Source organism: Pezoporus wallicus, unplaced genomic scaffold (genome assembly GCF_028554395.1).
Source record: "Pezoporus wallicus isolate ANWC-B61680 ecotype Strahan unplaced genomic scaffold, APGP_CSIRO_Pwel_v1 contig_14484, whole genome shotgun sequence".
NCBI classification, from domain to species: domain Eukaryota; kingdom Metazoa; phylum Chordata; class Aves; order Psittaciformes; family Psittacidae; genus Pezoporus; species Pezoporus wallicus.
Window position 1 is genome coordinate 1 of NW_026638444.1, and position 20,577 is coordinate 20,577.

A 20,577-nucleotide genomic window follows, 5' to 3' on the forward strand; every position below is an offset into this window, starting at 1 on the left:
GGGCCCGAACCCCCCCCCGGCGAGGGGGAGGGGCCTGAAAGGAGGGGTGAGAGCGGGGGAGGGGCAATGGGGGGGAATGGGGGTCAATGGGGGGGAATGGGGGTCAATGGGGGTCAATCAGGGGTAATGGGGGTCAATCAGGGGTAATGGGGGTCAATGGGGGTAATGGGGGTCAATGGGGGGAATGGGGGTCAATGGGGGTCAATCGGGGTAATGGGGGTCAATGGGGGGGTAATGGGGGTCAATGGGGGTAATAGGGATCAATGGGGGTCAGTGGGGGGTAATGGGGGTCAGTGAGGGGGTCAATGGGGGTCTGGGGGGAATGGGGGGTCAATGGGGGGTTATTGGGGTCGTTGGGGGGGTAATGGGGGGGTCAATGGGGGGTAATGGGGGTCAATGGGGGGAATGGGGGTCTATGGACAGTAATGGGGGTCAATGGGGGGTAATGGGGGTCAATGGGGGGAATGGGGGTCTATGGACAGTAATGGGGGTCAATGGGGGGGTAATGGGGGTCAATGGGTTTCAATGGGGGGTCAATGGGGGTAATGGGGGTCAGCGGGGGGGTCTGTGGGGGGTAATGGGGGTCAATGGGGGGGTCAATGGGGGGTAATGGGGGTCAATGGGGGTCAATGGGGGGGTAATGGGGGTCTATGGACAGTAATGGGGGTCAATGGGTGGTAATGGGGGGGTAATGGGGTCAGGGGGGGTAATGGGGGTCAATGGGGGGAATGGCGTTTAATGGGGGTCAATGGGGGCATAATGGGGGTCAGTGGGGAATGGGGGGGTCAATGGGGGGGAATGGGGGTCAGTGGGGGGTAATGGGGGTCAATGGGGGTAATGGGGGTCAATGGGGTAATAGGGGTCAATGGGGGTCAGTGGGGGGTAATGGGGGTCCATGCGGGTAATGGGGGTCAGTGGGGTAATAGGGGTCTGGGGGGTAATGGGGGTCGATGTTGGTCAATGGGGGGTAATGGGGGGCAGTGGGGGGAATGGGGGGTCAGTGGGGGTGAATGGGGGTCAGTGGGGGGTAATGGGGGTCAATGCGGGGGAATGGGGTCAGTGCGGGGTAATAGGGGTCAATGGGGGGTAATGGGGGTCAATGGGGGTAATGGGGTGCAATAGGCGCCAATGGGTATCAGTGGGTGTCAGTGGGGTATCTATGGGGTGCAGTGGGTGCCAGTGGGTATCAACGGGCATCAGTGGCCGCCAATGGGTGTCAGTGGGTGTCAATAGGCGTCAATGGGTGTCAGTGGGTGTCAATGGGCGTCAATGGGTGCCAGTGGGTATCAATGGGCGTCAATGGGTGCCGATGGGTGTCAATGGGTGTCAATGGGCATCAGTGGGCGTCAATGGGTGTCAGCGGGCATCAGTGGGCGTCAATGGGTATCAATGGGCGTCAATGGGTATCAATGGGCGTCAATGGGTATCAATGGGTGTCAACGGGCATCAGTGGGCGTCAATGGGCATCAATGGGTGTCAATGGGCGTCAGTGGGTGCCAATGGGTATCAATGGGTGCCAGTGGGTATCAATGGATGTCAGTGGGTATCAATGGGTGTCAGTGGGCGTCAATGGGTATCAACGGGTGTCAATGGGCGTCAATGGGTATCAGTGGGTATCAATGGGTGCCAGTGGGTATCAATGGATGTCAGTGGGTATCAATGGGTGTCAGTGGGCGTCAATGGGTATCAACGGGTGTCAATGGGCGTCAATGGGTATCAGTGGGTATCAATGGGTGCCAGTGGGTATCAGTGGGCGTCAATGGGCATCAGTGGGTGTCAATGGGCGTCAATGGGTGCCAATGGGTATCAATGGGTGCCAGGGGGTATCAATGGGTGTCAATGGGTATCAGTGGGTGTCAATGGGTATCAATGGGTGTCAATGGGCGTCAATGGGTATCAATGGGTGTCAATGGGTATCAATGGGTATCAATGGGTGCCAATGGGTATCAATGGGCGTCAATGGGTGTCAACAGGCATCAGTGGGTGTCAGTGGGCATCAGTGGGTGCCAATGGGTGTCAATGGGTATCAATAGGCGTCAATGGGTGCCAATGGGTATCAATGGGTGCCAATGGGTCTCAATGGGTGTCAATGGGCATCAATGGGCGTCAGTGGGCATCAATGGGTGTCAATGGGTATCAATGGGTGTCAGTGGTTGTCAATGGGTATCAATAGGCGTCAATGGGTGCCAGTGGGGTGCAATGGGTGTCAATGGGTGTCAGTGGGCATCAATGGGTGTCAATGGGTATCAATAGGGTATCAATGGGTGCCAATGGGTATCAATGGGCGTCGGTGGGCATCAGTGGGTATCAATGGGGTGTCAATGGGTATCAGTGGGCGTCAATGGGTATCAATGGGGTATCAATGGGTGCCAATGGGTATTAATGGGCGTCAATGGGTGTCAACGGGCATCAGTGGGCGTCAGTGGGCATCAATGGGTGTCAATGGGCGTCAATGGGTGTCAATGGGCGTCAATGGGCATCAATGGGTGTCAATGGGCGTCAATGGGTATCAATGGGTGTCAATGAGTGTCAATGGGCATCAATGGGTATCAATGGGCGTCAATGGGTGTCAACGGGCATCAGTGGGTGTCAATGGGCATCAGTGGGTGTCAATGGGCGTCAGTGGGTCTCAATGGGTATCAATGGGTGTCAATGAGTGTCAGTGGGCATCAGTGGGTATCAATGGGTGTCAATGGGTATCAATGGGTGCCAATGGGTATCAATGAGGCATCAATGGGTGCCAATGGGTTATCAATGGGGGGGATCCCTCACTCTCTTCCCCTCCCCCCCCCCCCCACCCAGACCCATGGCCGTGCTCCTCTGCTCCCCTCCCCCCTCCGTCGGCCGCCTCCTTCCTGTTGGCGCTGAGCCGTCAGGGGGCGGGGCCTCCTGCGTCAGCCTCGGGGGCGGGGCCGCCTCAAGGGGAGGGGCTTCGGGCGGCGCTGGCGCGCCTCGTGCACGTGCTGGCCCGCGCCCAGGAGCGCGCGCGCGCCGCTGGGGGGCGCCTGGCGGGAAACGGTGAGAGCGGGGATGGGAATGGCGGGATATTATGGGATGGGAGTGGGGTTATTATGGGATGGGAGTGGGGTTATTATGGGATGGGAATGGGATGGGAATGGGAATAGGGGGTTATTATGGGATGGGAATGGGGGGTTATGGGATGGGAATGGGGGGTTATTATGGGATGGGAATGGGGGGTTATTATGGGATGGGAATGGGGGGTTATGGGATGGGAATGGGGGGTTATTATGGGATGGGAATGGGGGGGAATGGGGGGTTATGGGATGGGAATGGGGGGTTATTATGGGATGGGAATGGGGGGTTATTATGGGATGGGAATGGGGGGTTATGGGATGGGAATGGGGGGTTATTATGGGATGGGAATGGGGGGTTATTATGGGATGGGAATGGGGGGGAATGGGGGGTTATGGGATGGGAATAGGGGGTTATTATGGGATGGGAATGGGGGGTTATGGGATGGGAATGGGGGGTTATTATGGGATGGGAATGGGGGTTATTATGGGATGGGAAGGGGGGGTTATTATGGGATGGGAATGGGGGGTTATGGGATGGGAATGGGGGGAATGGGGGTTATGGGATGGGAATGGGGGTTATTATGGGATGGGAATGGGGGGGAATGGGGGGTTATGGGATGGGAATGGGGTTATTATGGGATGGGAATGGGGGGTTATTACGGGATGGGAATGGGGGGGAATGGGGATATTATGGGATGGGAATAGGGGGTTATTATTGGATGGGAATGGGGGGGATTGGGGTGGGATTGGGGGGGGAATGGGGGGTTATGGGATGGGAATGGGGGGTTATTATGGGATGGGAATGGGGGGGAATGGGGATATTATGGGATGGGAATGGGGGGTTATTATGGGATGGGAATGGGGGGTTATGGGATGGGAATGGGGGGTTATTATGGGATGGGAATGGGGGGAATGGGGGTTATGGGATGGGAATAGGGGTTATTATGGGATGGGAATGGGGGGTTATTTATGGGAATGGGGGGGAATGGGGGGTTATGGGATGGGAATGGGGGGTTATTATGGGATGGGAATGGGGGGTTATTATGGGATGGGAATGGGGGGGGGAATGGGGATATTATGGGATGGGAATGGGGTTATTATGGGATGGGAATGAGGTTATTATGGGATGGGAATGGGGGGGAATGGGGGGTTATGGGATGGGAATGGGGGGGAATGGGGTGGGATTGGGGGGGAAATGGGGATATTATGGGATGGGAATGGGGGGTTATTATGGGATGGGAATGGGGGGGAATGGGATGGGATTGGGGGGGAATGGGGATATTATGGGATGGGAATGGGGGGTTATTATGGGATGGGAATGGGGGGGATTGGGGTGGGATTGGGGGGGAATGGGGGTTATGGGATGGGAATGGGGGTTATTATGGGATGGGAATGGGGGGTTATTATGGGATGGGAATGGGGGGGGGAATGGGGATATTATGGGATGGAAATGGGGGGTTATTATGGGATGGGAATGGGGGGGAATGGGGATATTATGGGATGGAAATGGGGGGTTATTATGGGATGGGAATGGGGGGGAATGGGGATATTATGGGATGGGAATGGGGGGTTATTATGGGATGGGAATGGGGGGGAATGGGGTGGGATTGGGGGGGGGAATGGGGATATTATGGGATGGAATTGGGGGGGAATGGGGTTATGGGGGGGAATGGGGGGTTATGGGGTGGATTGGGGGGAATGGGGATATTATGGGGGGAATGGGGTTTTGCGGTGGAAATGGGGTTATTATGGGTTGGAATGGGAAGGAATGGGTTTATTATGGGGGGAATGGGGTTATGTGGGGGAAATGGGGTTATTATGGGTTGGAGTGGGGGGGAATGGGGGGAATGGGGTTTTTATGGGGGGGAATGGGGAGGAATGGGGTTATTTTGGGGGGGGGATGTGGTTATGAGAGGGAATGGGGTACCATAGGGTTCCCATAGGTGCCATTGGGATACCAGTAGGTGCTAATGGGTGCCATTGGGATACATTTGGGTGCCATTGGGATCCCATTGGGTACCAATGGGTGCCATTGGGATACGTTTGGGTGCCATTGGTTACCAATGGGTGCCATTGGGATACCTTTGGGTGCCAATGGATGCCATTGGGATACTATTGGGTGCCATTGGGATACCAGTGGGTGCCATTGGGTTACTTTTGGGTACCAATGGGTGCCATTGGGATACCATTGGGTACCAATGGCTGCCATTGGGATACCTTTGGGTGCCATTGGGATACCTTTGGGTGCCATTGGGATACCTTTGGGTGCCATTGGGATACCATTGGGTACCAGTAGGTGCCACTGTGATACCAATGGGTGCCATTGGGATACCATTGGGTACCAATGGGTGCTATTGGGATCCCATTAGGTACCAATGGTTGCCTTTGGGTGCCATTGGGAACCAATGGGTGTCATTGGGATACCTTTGGGTGCCATTGGTGTACCAATGGGTGCCATTGGGATACCGTTGGGTGCCATTGGGATACCTTTGGGTGCCATTGGTTACCAATGGGTGCCGTTACGATACCATTGGGTGCCATTGGGATCCCATTGGGTACCAATGGGTGCTGCCCCCCCCCCAGCTGAACTGCCAGAGCCAGGCCGGGTGCTGCTGCGGGAGCTGCTGCGGGAGCACCGGAGGCTGCAGGACCTGACCCTGCAGCTGCAGGAGAAGCATCACCGGGAGTCCCTGGAGGTAATGGGGCTCAATGGGGCTCAATGGGGGGCAGTGGGGCTCAATGGGGGGCAGTGGGGCTCAATGGGGGGCAGTGGGGCTCAATGGGGGGCGATGGGGGCAATGGGGGAAATGGGGTGATGGGGGCACTAAGTGTCCCTGTGGTATCCCCATGGTGTCCCTATGGGTATCCCCATGGTATCCCTATGAATATCCCCATGGTATCCTTATGGATAGTTCTATGGGGATCCCTATGGTGTCCCTATGGGTATCCCCGTGGGTATCCCTATGGGCAAGGCTTCCCTATGGGTATCCCCATGGTGTCCCTATGGGTATCCCCATGGTATCCCTATAGATATGTCTATGGGTATCGCAATGGGTATCCCTATGGGTGTCCCCATTGTATCCCTATGGATATCCTCATGGTATCTCTAGGGGTATCCCTATGGGTATCCCTATGGTATCCCCATGGTGTTCCTATGGGTGTTTCTGTGGGTATCCCCATGGTATCCCTATGGGTGTCCCTATGGGTATTCCCATGGTGTCCCTATGGGTATTCCCATGCTGTCCCCATGGGTATCTCTATGTCTATCCCTAGGGGTATCCCCATGGTATCCACATGGTGTCTTTATGGGTATCCCTAAGGTATCCTTATGGGTATCCCTACGGTATCCCCATGGTATCCCTATGAATATTCCTATGGGTATCCCTATGGGTATCCCCATGGTATCCCTATGAATATCCCTGTGGGTATCCCTATGGGTATCCCCATGATATCCCCATGGTATCCCCATGCTGTCCCCATGATATCCCTATGGGTATCCCCATGGTATCCCCATGCTGTCCCCATGGTATCCCTATGGGTATCCCCATGGTGTCCCCATGGTATCCCTATGGGTATCCCCATGCTGTCCCCATGGTATCCCTATGAATATCCCTATGGATCTCCCTATGGGTATCCCCATGGTATCCCTATGAATATCCCCATGGTATCCCTATGGGTATCCCCATGGTATCCCCATGGTATCCCCATGCTGTCCCCATGGTATCCCCATGCTGTCCCCATGGTATCCCTATGGGTATCCCTATGGGTATCCCCGTGCTGTCCCCATGGTATCCCCATGGTATCCCTATGGGTATCCCTATGGGTATCCCCATGGTATCCCCATGGTATCCCCATGCTGTCCCCATGCTATCCCCATGGTATCCCCATGGTATCCCTATGGGTATCCGTATGCTGTCCCCATGGTATCCCTATGGCTATCCCTATGGGTATCCCTATGGGTATCCCCATGGTATCCCCCTGCTGTCTCCATGGTGTCCCCATGGTATCCCTATGGGTATCCCCATGGTGTCCCCATGGTATCCCTATGGGTATCCCCATGCTGTCCCCATGATATCCCTATGGGTATCCCCATGGTATCCCCATGGTATCCCTATGGGTATCCCTATGGTATCCCTATGAATATCCCTATGGGTATCCCTATGGGTATCCCTATGGGTATCCCTATGGGTATCTCTATGGGTATCCCCATGGGTATCCCTATGAATATCCCTATGGGTATCCCTATGGGTATCCCTATGGGTATCCCTATGGGTATCCCCATGCTATCCCCATGATATCCCTATGGGTATCCCCATGCTGTCCCCATGATATCCCTATGGGTATCCCTATGGGTATCCCTATGGGTATCTCTATGGGTATCCCCATGGGTATCCCTATGGGTATCCCTATGGGTATCCCCGTGCTGTCCCCATGGTATCCCTATGGGTATCCCCATGCTGTCCCCATGATATCCCTATGGGTATCCCCATGGGTATCCCTATGGGTATCCCTACGGGTATCCCTATGAATATCCCTATGGGTATCCCTATGGGTATCCCTATGAATATCCCTATGGGTATCCCTATGGGTATCCCTATGGGTATCCCCATGCTATCCCCCTGCTGCCCCCAGCTGGCTGAGCTCCAGGACAAGGCCACGTCGGCCGAGACCAAGGTGTTGGAGATGGGGACGACGCTGGAGGGGCTGCAGTGGGACAGCGCCAAGCTGCGCAAGCGCGAGGGCCGCCTCGACCGCCGCCTGGCCGAGGCCCTGGAGCAGGTGAAGCCTGGCCCCATTGCGGCCCCATAGCAAGCGTCGGCTCCCCATGGCATCCGTTGCGGCCCCATAGCAAGCATTGCATCCCTATAGCATCCATTGTGTTACCATAGCAACCATTGCATCCCCATAGCATCCATTGCATCCCCATAGCAAGCATTGCATCCCCATAGCATCCATTGCGGCCCCATAGCAAGCATTGCATCCCTATAGCATCCATTGTGTTACCATAGCAACCATTGCGTCCCCATAGCATCCATTTCGGCCCCATAGCAAGCGTTGCATCCCTATAGCATCCGTTGCGTTGCCATAGCCACCGTTGCATCACCATAGCATCCGTTGTGTTACCATAGCAACCATTGCATCCCCATAGCATCCATTGCGGCCCCATAGTAAGCATTGCATCCCTATAGCATCCATTGTGTTACCATAGCAACCATTGCATCCCCATAGCATCCATTGCATCCCCATAGCAAGCATTGCATCCCCATAGCATCCATTGCGGCCCCATAGCAAGCATTGCATCCCTATAGCATCCATTGTGTTACCATAGCAACCATTGCGTCCCCATAGCATCCATTTCGGCCCCATAGCAAGCGTTGCATCCCTATAGCATCCGTTGCGTTGCCATAGCCACCGTTGCATCACCATAGCATCCGTTGTGTTACCATAGCAACCATTGCATCCCCATAGCATCCATTGCGGCCCCATAGCAAGCATTGCATCCCTATAGCATCCATTGTGTTACCATAGCAACCATTGCATCACCATAGCAACCATTGCATCCCCATAGCATCCGTTGCGGCCCCATAGCAAGCGTTGCATCCCTATAGCATCCGTTGCGTTGCCATAGCCACCGTTGCATCACCGTAGCATCCGTTGTGTTACCATAGCAACCATTGCATCACCATAGCAACCATTGCATCCCCATAGCATCCATTGCGTCCCCGTAGCAACCATTGAGTCCCCATAGCAACCATTGTGTTGCCATAGCAACTATTGCATCACCATAGCAACCATTGCATCCCCATAGCATCCATTGTGTCGCCATAGCAACCATTGAGTCCCCATAGCAACCATTGCGTCCCCATAGCATCCACTGGATCACCATAGCAACCATTGTGTCCCCATAGCATCCATTGCGTCCCCATAGCAACCATTGCGTCCCCATAGCATCCACTGGATCACCATAGCAACCATTGTGTCCCCATAGCATCCATTGCGTCCCCATAGCAACCATTGCATCCCTATAGCATCCACTGGATCACCATAGCAACCATTGTGTCCCCATAGCATCCATTGCGTCCCCATAGCAACCATTGCGTCCCCATAGCATCCATTGCATCACCATAGCAACCATTGCGTCCCCATAGCATCCATTGCATTGCCATAGCAACCATTGCGTCCCCATAGCAACCATTGCGTCCCCATAGCATCCATTGCGTTGCCATAGCAACCATTGTGTTGCCCATTGCCCCATTGCTCCCCATTGCTCCCCATTGCCCCCCATTACCTCCATTGACCCCCATTGACCCCATTCCCCCCCATTGACCCCCATTGCTCCCCATTGAATCCCTTACCCCCCATTACCCCATTCCCCTCATTAACCCCATTACCCCCATTAACCCCATTACCCCCATTGACCCCCATCTCCCCACTGTCCCCAGCTGACCTCCGGCTCCTACAGCTCTGCCAGCTCCGGAGGCTTCCAGGGGGGACAAATCACCCTCAGCATGCAAAAGGTATGGGGGGGGGGAATCTATGGGGCTGGGTGGGAGGGGGGCAACGGGGTGCAATGGGGGGCAATGGGTGTAATGGGGGGGCAATGGGGGTAATGGGGGGCAATGGGGGGTTATGGGGGGTAATGGGGGGGCAATGTGGGTTATGGGGGGGCAATGGGGGTCAGTGCTATGGGGTGACCCCCTGGTTATGGGGCAGTTTGAGATGCTGAACGCAGAGCTGGAGGGGAACCAGGAGCTGGCCAACAGCCGCATGGCCGAGCTGGAGAAGCTGCAGCAGGAGCTGCAGCAGGCCGTGAGGGGGCACGAGCGCCTCAAGGTAATGGGGGTGATGGGGGTCAATGGGGTGATGATGGGGGTAATGGGGGTCAATGGGGGTAATGGGGGTGATGGGGGTCAATGGGGTAATGGGGGTGATGGGGATAATGGGGGTGATGGGGTAATGGGGGTGATGGGGTAATGGGGGTCAATGGGGTAATGGGAGTCAATGGGGTAATGGGGGTGATGGGGGTCAATGGGGTGATGGGGGTGATGGGGTAATGGGGGTCAATGGGGTGATGGGGGTGATGGGGTAATGGGGGTCAATGGGGTAAAGGGGGTCAATGGGGTAATGGGGGTGATGGGGTAATGGGGGTCAATGGGGTAATGGGGGTCAATGGGGTAATGGGGGTCAATGGGGTGATGGGGGTGATGGGGTAATGGGGGTCAATGGGGTAAAGGGGGTCAATGGGGTAATGGGGATGATGGGGTAATGGGGGTGATGGGGGTAATGGGGGTCAATGGGGTAATGGGGGTAATAGGGGTCAATGGGGTAATGGGCGTCAATGGGGTGATGGGTTAATGGAGGTAATGGGGATTAAGGAGGTAATGGGGCAGATGTGTAACACGTGATGCATAACACATGATCACGTGTGTAACACAAACACATATGAACATGCAACACATATGAACACGCATCACCTACGCACACCCGTAACACGTAGGAACACGCAGGTGAAATGTAACGCGTTACACGCATGTAACATGTAATACATATGAACGCACATGTATGTAACACGTGAGAACACACATAACACATCTGTAACATGAACACACAACACATCGGTAAATCATATAACATGCATGTAAGCACATGTGTAACATGTAATACGCAATGCATAACACATGAACGCACATATAACACAAACACATGAACACGCTTCACATGCGCACACCCGTAACACGTAGGAACGCGCAGGTAAAATGTAACGCGTTACATGTATGTAACATGCAATACACGTATGCAACACGAGGATGCATGTAACGCACCTGTAACATACGCAACACGAACACACGTTAACGCATCGGTAACTCATGCGTACGAGCACGCGTGTAACGTGTAACACGACGCGTAACACCTGAACACGCGTGTAACACACACGTATGAACATGCAACACGTATGAACACGCAACACCTATGACCACCCACGACCACGCACCCCGTATGCGTGTCCCACGCGTGTCCCACGCGTGTCCCACGCGTGTCCCACGCGTGTCCCGCAGGTGGCGCTGCGCTCGCTGCCCGAGGAGGCCGTCAAGGAGACGCTGGAGTACAAGGTGCTCCAGTCCCAGTTCTCGCTGCTCTACCACGAGAGCCTGCAGGTGAAGACCCAGCTGGACGAGGCCCGAGCCCTCCTCCTCACCACCAAGAACAGCCACCTCCGCCACATCGAGCACATGGAGGTGGGTCCCACTTGGGGGGCTGTTGAGGCCGTTGGGGGCCGTTGAGTCCGTTGGGGGCCGTTGGGTCTGTTGAGGGTCATTGAATCCATTGGGGGGCCGTTGAGTCCGTTGGGGGCCATTGGGGACCATTGGGTCCATTGGGGTCCTCTTGGGGCCATTGGGGACCATTGAGTCCATTGGGGTCCTCTTGGGTCCATTGGGGGCCCTTTGTGTCCATTGAGTCCATTGGGGGCCATTGGGGGCCATTGAGTCGGTTGGGGGGTTATTGAGTCCATTGGGGGGGCACTGAGTCCATTGGGGGCCATTGAGTCTGTTGGGGGTCGTTGAGTCCATTGGGGGGCCGTTGAGTCCGTTGGGGGCCGTTGAGTCTGTTGGGGGTCATTGAATCCATTGGGGGGCCGTTGAGTCCGTTGGGGGCCATTGGGGACCATTGAGTCCATTGGGGTCCTCTTGGGTCCATTGGGGACCCTTTGTGTCCATTGAGTCCATTGGGGTCCCATTGAGTCCATGGAGCCATTAGTGCCCATTAGGGTCCTCTTGGGTCCATTGGGGGCCATTTGTGTCCATTGAGTCCGTTGGCGGCCATTGGGGACCATTGGGGGCCATTGAGTCTGTTGGGGGGTCGTTGAGTCCAGTGGGGGGGCATTGAGTCCGTTGGGGGCCGTTGAGTCTGTTGGGGGTCATTGAATCTATTGGGGGGCCGTTGAGTCCGTTGGGGGCCGTTGGGGACCGTTGAGTCCATTGGGGTCCTCTTGAGTCCATTGGGGGCCCTTTGTGTCCATTGAGTCCATTGGGGGCCATTGTGTCCATTGGGGGGGCATTGAGTCCGTTGGGGAGGCATTGAGTCTGTTGGGTGCCATTGAGTCCGTTGGGGGCCGTTGGGTCTGTTGAGGGTCGTTGAGTCCGTTGGGGGGCATTGAGTCCATTGGGGGGGCGTTGAGTCCGTTGGGGGCCATTGGGGGCCGTTGAGTCCATTGGGGTCCTCTTGGGTCCATTGGGGGCCCTTTGTGTCCATTGAGTCCATTGGGGGCCATTGGGGACCATTGGGGGCCATTGAGTCTGTTGGGGGGTCGTTGAGTCCGTTGGGGGGTCGTTGAGTCCATTGGGGGGCCATTGAGTCTGTTGGGGGGTCGTTGAGTCCGTTGGGGGGCCTTTGAGTCCATTGGGGGCCGTTGAGTCCATTGGGGGCCATTGGTGCCATTGGGTGCCCATTGATGCCCATTGAGTCGATTGGTGCCCATTGGGTGCCCATTGATGCCCATTGAGTCGATTGGTGCCCATTGGGTTCCCATTGGTGCCCATTGAGTCGATTGGTGCCCATTGGGTGCCATTGGTGCCCATTGAGTCTGTTGGTGCCCATTGAGTCGATTGGTGCCCATTGGGTGCCATTGGTGCCCATTGAGTCGATTGGTGCCCATTGGGTGCCATTGGTGCCCATTGGGTGCCCATTGATGCCCATTGAGTCGATTGATGCCCATTGGGTGCCCATTGATGCCCATTGAGTCGATTGGTGCCCATTGAGTCGATTGGTGCCCAATGGGTGTCCATTGATGCCCATTGAGTCGATTGGTGCCCATTGGGTGCCATTGGTGCCCATTGGGTGCCCATTGATGCCCATTGAGTCTATTGGTGCCCATTGAGTCGATTGGTGCCCATTGGGTGCCATTGGTGCCCATTGGGTGCCCATTGATGCCCATTGAGTCTATTGGTGCCCATTGAGTTGATTGGTTCCCATTGGGTGCCCACTGATGCCCATTGAGTCGATTGGTGCCCATTGGGTCCATTTGAGTCCATTGGGTGCCCATTGAGTTCCCATTGAGTCGATTGGTGCCCATTGGGTGCCCATTGATGCCCATTGATGCCCATTGAGTCGATTGGTGCCCATTGGGTCTATTGAGTCCATTGGGTGCCCATTGGGGTCCCATTGAGTCGATTGGTGCCCATTGAGTTCCCATTGAGTCGATCGGTGCCCATTGGGTGCCCATTGAGTCAATCGGTGCCCATTGAGTCCATTGGGTGCCCATTGGGTGCCCATTGAGTCGATCGGTGCCCATTGAGTCCATTGGGTGCCGTTGATACCCATTGGGTGCCCATTGGGGGGGTGGGTGTCCCCCCCCATATCTCACATCGATGTGTGTGTCCCCCCACCCCAACCCCGTGCCCCAGAGCGACGAGCTGGGGGTGCAGAAGCGCCTGCGCACCGAGGTCATCCAGTTGGAGGACACCCTGGCCCAGGTGCGCAAGGAGTACGAGATGCTGCGCATCGAGTTCGAGCAGAACCTGGCCGCCAATGAGCAGGCTGGTGAGCGACCCACATCCCGACCCATAGGGAGACCCATAGGGACCCATGGAGACTCATTGGGAGCCATAGGGGTTCATTGAGAGCCATAGGGACTCAGCACGTAGACCCCATTGAGAGCCATAGGGGCCCATAGAGGGCCATAGGGCCCCATTGAGAGCCATAGAGACCCGTTGAGACCCATAGGGATCCATAGGGGCCCATTGAGACCGTAGGGACCCATTGAGACCATAGGGACCCATTGAGACCATAGGGACCCATTGAGACCCATAGGGATCCATTGAGACCATAGAGACCCATTGAGAGCCATAGGGACACATACGGACTCCTTGAGAGGCATAGGGACCCACTGAGACTATAGAAACTATAGGGACCCATAGAGACCATAGAGACCCATTGAGACCCATAGAGACCCATTGACAGCCATAGAGACCCATAGTGACCATAGAGACCTATTGAGAACCATAGACACCATAGAGCATCAGAGAGACCATAGAGACACATGAGGACCCATTGAGCGCCATAGTGACCCATAGAGACCCATAGAAACCATAAAACTCATTGAAACCATAGAGACCCATAGCAACCTATAGGGAATATAGCAACCCATGGTGACCATAGAGACTTATAGAGTCCCTTAAAGAGCCATAGAGACCCCATAGAGCCCCATAGGGACCCATAGAGCCCCCCCATAACCCCGCTGTCCCTGTCCCCCCCAGGCCCCATCAACAGGGAGATGCGCCACCTCATCAGCAGCCTCCAGAACCACAACCACCAGCTCAAGGGCGACGTCCAGCGCTACAAGAGGAAGCTGCGGGAGGTGCAGGCCGAGATCAACAAGGTGGGAGGAGCTTCGGGGTGGCGTTGCCCCTTTAAGGGCATGGGTGGCGTTGCCCCTTTAAGAGAATGGGTGGCGTTGCCCCTTTAAGGGCATGGGTGGCGTTGCCCCTTTAAGAGAGTGGGTGGCGTTGCCCCTTTAAGAGAATGGGTGGTGTTGCCCCTTTAAGGGCATGGGTGGTGTTGCCTCTTTAAAAGAATGGGTGGTGTTGCCCCTTTATGGGTGGTGTTGCCTCTTTAAGGGCATGGGTGGTGTTGCCCCTTTAAGGGCATGGGTGGTGTTGCCCCTTTAAGAGAATGGGTGGCATTGCCCCTTTAAGGGCATGGGTGGTGTTGCCTCTTTAAGAGAATGGGTGGCCTTGCCCCTTTAAGGGCATGGGTGGTGTTGCCCCTTTAAGAGAATGGGTGGCATTGCCCCTTTAATAGAACGGGTGGCGTTGCCCCTTCAATGGGTGGCGTTGCCCGTTTAATAGAATTGGTGGCATTGCCCCTTTAATAGAATGGGTGGCATTGCCCCTTTAACAGAATGGATGGTGTTCCCCTTTAAGGTAATGGGTGGTGGTGCCCTTATAAGGCAATGGGAGGCACCCTTTTAAGGGAACGGGTGGCGTTGCCCCTTTAAGGGATTGGGTGGTGATGTCCCTTTAAGGGAATGGGTGCTGTTGCCCTGTTAAGCGCATGAGTGGTGTTGCCCCTTTAAGGGAATGGGTGGGGTTGCCCCATCAAGGCAATATGTGGGATTGCCCCTTTAAGGGAATGAACGGCATTGCCCCTTTAAGGCAATGGGTGGAATTGCCCCTTTAAGGCCATAGGTGGCCTTGCCCCTTTAAGAGCATGGATGGCATTGCTCGTTTAAGGGACTGAGAGTGGGTACACGGGTGGGGACCACCCCTAGCAGTGTGTGACCCCTTTAAGGAGCTGAGGTATGGTGGCTCCCATCCACCAGGATGTATAGCCCCTTTAAGGGAAAGCACTGGGACACTTGTGGGGCCCACCTATAGCAGCATGCAGCCCTTTTAAGGGGGCTATGCATATGCTGTAATGCAATGGGTGTACCGGTGGGGCCCACCTATAGCAGTGTGTGGCCCCTTTAAGGGGGCTATGGGTATACTACAAGGTTATGGGCATAGTGGTGGGTCCCACCCATAAAGATGCATAGCCCTTTTAAGGGGGGGGGGGGTGGTGTGTGCATGTGGGTTCCACCCACAAAGGGGTGTAGCCCCTTTAAGAGGCGGGGATAAGCTAAGGAAGGGCGTGGCCAGCATTGGTGAATGGGCGGGGCCTGCCCTCCTCTGATTGGCTGTTGCCCTTTTAAGGGGGGTGAGGCAGTCCCCTCTCCCCACCAATGGGTTTGCCTGGCCTTAAAAGGGCAATGGGCGTGAACGAGGGCCTGTGGGCCCGCAGAGGGATCCTTAAAAGGGCCTCGTTGTGGGCTGGGCTAAAAGGGGGTGTGGTCCCGTCTCTTAAAGGGGCAACGCCATCATTGACCCCACCCCCCCCTTTCTCCTTTAGCTCCGCCTCCAGGCCACCGGCGCCCCTCCCCCTTCCCCCATCGCCCCTCCCCCTCCTCCCCCGCCCACCCCTCCCCCCACCCCCACCCCCCCCACCCCTTCTTCCCAGGACGAGCCCCCTCCCACCTCCGCCCCTCCCCCCCCCTCGGGGGCTGCTGCCCCCGCCCCTCCCCCCCCTCCGGGCCCCGCCCCTTCGAAGGAGGAGGACGGAGGGGGCGTGGCCCCGGAGCCCAAGCGGGAGGAGGCGGCCCCGCCCCCTCGGCGGGGTGGGGGGGAGGAGGAGGAGCTTCCGAGCCCCGCCCCCGCCACCCCTCCCCCACCCCGCGCCAAGGAACCCCCCCTGCCCCCTCCCCCCCCCGTTCCCATCCTCCCCGGGCCCCTCCCCCCTCCCCCCTCCTCCTCCCAATCCCGGCCCGGAGCTTCCCGGGAGCGGCCGAGGGCCAAGGGGGGAGGGGGAGGGGCGGGGGGAGGGGGAGGCCCCGCCCCCACCCCCGAGGAGGCCAAGAAAAAGGATTCGGAGCTGCTCAAGCAACTGCGGGGGGAGCTCAAGTGAGGATGGGGGGGGCTATGGGGTGGCTATGGGGTGTCTATGGGGCGCTATGGGGTGGCTATGGGGGGCTTTGGGGTGTCTATGGGGGACTATGGGGTGTCTGTGGGGGGCTATGGGGTGTCTATGGGGGGCTATGGGGTGTCTATGAGGGGCTGTGGGGTGTCTATGGGGGTCTATGGGGTGTCTATGGGGGGCTATGGGGTGTCTATGGGGGGCTATGGGGCTCTATGGGGGGTTTATGGGGTGCTATGGGGGGCTATGGGGTGTCTATGGGGGGCTTTGGGGTGTCTATGGGGGGCTATGGGGGGCTATGGGGCACTATGGGGGTCTATGGGGTGTCTATGGGGGGCTTTGGGGTGTCTCTATGGGGGGGAGCTATGGGGGTCTATGAGGGTCTATGGGGGTGCTATGGGGGGGCTATGGGGATCTATGGGGTGTCTATGGGGGGCTATGGGGGGTTTATGGGGTGCTATGGGGGAGCTATGGGGTGCTATGGGGGGGCTGTGGGGGTTTATGGGGTGGCTATGGGGGGCTATGGGGGGGTATGCCGGGTTTATGGGGTGCTATGGGGGCTATGGGGTGTCTATGGGGGGCTATGGGGGTCTATGGGGTGTCTATGGAGGGGCTATGGGGGTCTATGTGGGTTCTGTGGGGTGTCTGTGGGGGTCTGTGGGGCGTTATGGGGTATCTGTGGGGGTCTGTGGGTGTCTATGGGGTGTCTATGGGGGGCTGTGGGGTGTCTATGGGGGTCTCTGGGGTGTCTATGGGGTGCTATGGGTGTCTGGGATGGCTATGGGGGGTCTGTGTGGGGTCTGTGGGGTGTCTGTGGGGGTTTATGGGGTGTTATGGGGTATCTATGAGTGTCTATGGGGCGCTATGGGGGTCTATGGGGTGTCTATAGGGTGATTTGGGTGTCTGGGAGGGCTATGGGGGGTCTATGGGGTGTCTGGGGGGTGTCTGTGGGGGTCTATGGGGCGCTATGGGTTATCTATGGCTGTCTATGGGATGGCTATGGGGGGCTATTGGGGTCTGTGGGCAGGCTATGGGGTATATATGGGGTAGCTATGGGGGTCTATGGGTGTCTATGAGGGGCTATTGGGGTCTGTGGGAGGGCTATGGGGTAGCTATGGGGGTCTATGGGGGTCTATGGGATGGCTATGGGGGGCTATTGGGGTCTGTGGGGGTCTGTGGGAGTGCTATGGGGTATCTATGGTGCTCGGGGGGGGCTATGGGTGTCTCTGGCGCACTATGGGGTATCTATGGGGGTCTATGGGGCTCTATGGGGTCTCTATGGGTCTCTATGGGTCTCTATGGGTCTCTATTGGGTGTCTATGCGTCTCTGTGGGGTGTCTGTGAGGTCTCTGTGTGTCTCTATGGGGTGTTTATGGAGTCTCTGTGGGTCTCTGTGGGGTCTCTATGGGTCTCTATGAGGTCTCTATGGGTCTCTGTGTGTCCCTATGGGGTCTCTATGGGTCTCTGTGGGGTCTCTATTGGTCTCTATGGGTCTCTATGGGTTTCTATGGGTCTCTATGGGTCTCTATGGGGTCTCTGTGGGGTCTCTGTGTCTCTATGGGGTGTTTATGGAGTCTCTATGGGGTCTCTATGGGTCTCTATGGGGTCTCCATGGGTCTCTATGGGTCTGTATGGGTCCCTATGGAGTTTCTGTGGGTCTCTATGGGTCCCTATGGGTCTCTATGGGTCTCCATGGGGTCTCCATGGATCTCTATGGGTCTCTATGGCTCTCTGTGGGTGTCTATGGGTCTCTATGGGGTCTCTGTGGGTCCCTATGGTTCTCTATGGGTCCCTATGGGTCTCCAATGGGTCTCCATGGGTCTCTATGGGGCACAGGAAGGCTCAGGAGAGCCAGAAGGAGATGAAGCTGCTCCTGGACATGTACAAGTCAGCGCCCAAGGAGCAGAGGGACAAAGTGCAGCTGATGGCGGCCGAGAGGAAGAGCAAGGCCGAGGTGGGGGCCCGACACGCGTGAACACGCGTGTGCGCACGCTAAGCACATGTTAACACACGCTAAGCACACGGGAACACGCGTGACTCCCCGTGGGCGTGCCTTAAATCCGCGTGAACAGGCGTTGTGTTGACACGCGCAACCGCGTGTCCACCCGTGTTAAGGCGTGTTAATACATGTTAACGCGTGTTAACGTGCGCTAAAACGCTTTAATCTCTGGTAACGCGTGTTAGGCACGCTAACATGTTCCATGCGCTAGCATATGTTAACACGCACTAGCACACGTTAACACACGCGAGCACACGTTAGCACACGTTAACACACACGAGCACATGTTAACACACGCTAGCACATGTTAACACACGCTAGCACATGTTAACTAGCTAGCGCATGTTAACACATGCTAGGACATGTTAACACGCTAGCACACATTAGCACGCTAGCACATGTTAACACACGCATATGTTAACGCGCTAGCACATGTTAACGCACGCTAGCACATGTTAACGCATGGTAGCACATGTTAACACACACTAGCACTTGTTAACACACACATGCTAACATGCTTTAATACATGCTAACGCATAAATACATGCCAACACATGAATACGTGCCAACGCATTAATACATGCTAACACATTCATACATGCCAACACATTAATAAACGCCAACACATTAATACATATTAGCACACGCTAACACATTAATACATGCTAACACATTAATACATGTTAACACACTCCAACACATTAATACATGCTAGCACACGCCAACACATTAATACACGCTAACACACGCTAACACATTAATACATGCTAACACACGCCAACACATTAATACACGCTAACACACTCTAACACATTAATACATGCTAATTCATGCCAACACATTAATACATGCTAACACATTAATACATGCTAACACATGCTAACACATTAATACATGCTAACACACGCTAACACATTAACACACGCTAACACACACTAACACATTAATGCATGCTAACACATGCCAACACACTAATACATGCTAACACACGCTAACACATTAATGCATACAAACACATTAATACATGCCAATGCATGAATACACGCCAACACATTAATACATGCTAACACACACCAACACATTAACACACGCTAACACATTAACACACGCTAACACACGCCAACACATTAATGCATGCTAACACACGCCAACACATTAATACACGCTAACACACGCTAACACATTAATACCCGCTAACACACACCAACACATTAATACACGCTAACACACTCTAACACATTAATACACGCTAACACACGCCAACACATTAATACACGCTAACACACGCCAACACATTAATACACGCTAACACTCGCCAACACATTAACACAGGCTAACACACGCCAACACATTAACATGCGCTAACACACTCTAACACATTAATACGCGCTAACACACGCTAACACAATACACGCTAACACACGCCAACACATTAATATACGCTAACACACGCCAACACATTAATACACTCTAACACATTAATACACGCTAACACACGCCAACACATTAACACGCGCTCACTCTAACACATTAATACACGCTAACACACGTTAACACATTAATACACGCTAACACACGCCAACACATTAACACACACTAACACACTCTAACACATTAATACACACTAACACACGCCAACACATTAATACACGCTAAAACACGCCAACACATTAACACACGCTAACACACGCCAACACATTAATACACGCTAACACACACTAACACATTAATACACGCTAACACACGCTAACACATTAATACACGCTAACACACGCTAACACAATACAGGCTAACACACGCCAACACACTAACACACGCTAACACACCCTAACCCCCCCACAACCCCCATCACCCCCCCCCCCCCCCCTTCCTTCCCGCGGCCATGACGTCACGGCTGACGTCACGGCTGACGTCACGGCAGGCGGAGGAGCTGCGGGCGCGGGCGCGGGAGCTGGAGGAGCGCGAGCGGCGCGAGAGCAAGAAGCTGGCGGACGAGGAGGCGCTGAGGCGGCTGCGGGCGGGCGAGGAGCACATCGAGCTGCTGCAGCGCCGCCTGGCGGCCACCAAGCAGGTAGCGCGGCCTTATAAGGGCGTGGG

The 20,577-nt window shown here is 55.5% G+C and overlaps 1 protein-coding gene across 1 annotated transcript in view; it reads left to right on the forward strand.

Moving 5' to 3' along the window:
• Nucleotides 1-2,802: 2,802 nt before the first annotated feature.
• RNF40 (ring finger protein 40) overlaps nucleotides 2,803-20,577 on the forward strand; it is a gene marked incomplete at its 5' end in the record, with an annotated part of 28,283 nt that continues 10,508 nt past the window's right edge. Inside the window, 11 exons of the mRNA XM_057410806.1 lie at nucleotides 2,803-3,018; nucleotides 5,619-5,731; nucleotides 7,668-7,814; nucleotides 9,479-9,553; nucleotides 9,750-9,869; nucleotides 11,093-11,272; nucleotides 13,439-13,574; nucleotides 14,291-14,412; nucleotides 15,921-16,468; nucleotides 18,318-18,435; nucleotides 20,402-20,551. Of these exons, the coding sequence (XP_057266789.1) occupies nucleotides 2,803-3,018; nucleotides 5,619-5,731; nucleotides 7,668-7,814; nucleotides 9,479-9,553; nucleotides 9,750-9,869; nucleotides 11,093-11,272; nucleotides 13,439-13,574; nucleotides 14,291-14,412; nucleotides 15,921-16,468; nucleotides 18,318-18,435; nucleotides 20,402-20,551 (1,925 nt within the window). The remainder of the gene's footprint in view (nucleotides 3,019-5,618; nucleotides 5,732-7,667; nucleotides 7,815-9,478; nucleotides 9,554-9,749; nucleotides 9,870-11,092; nucleotides 11,273-13,438; nucleotides 13,575-14,290; nucleotides 14,413-15,920; nucleotides 16,469-18,317; nucleotides 18,436-20,401; nucleotides 20,552-20,577) is intronic.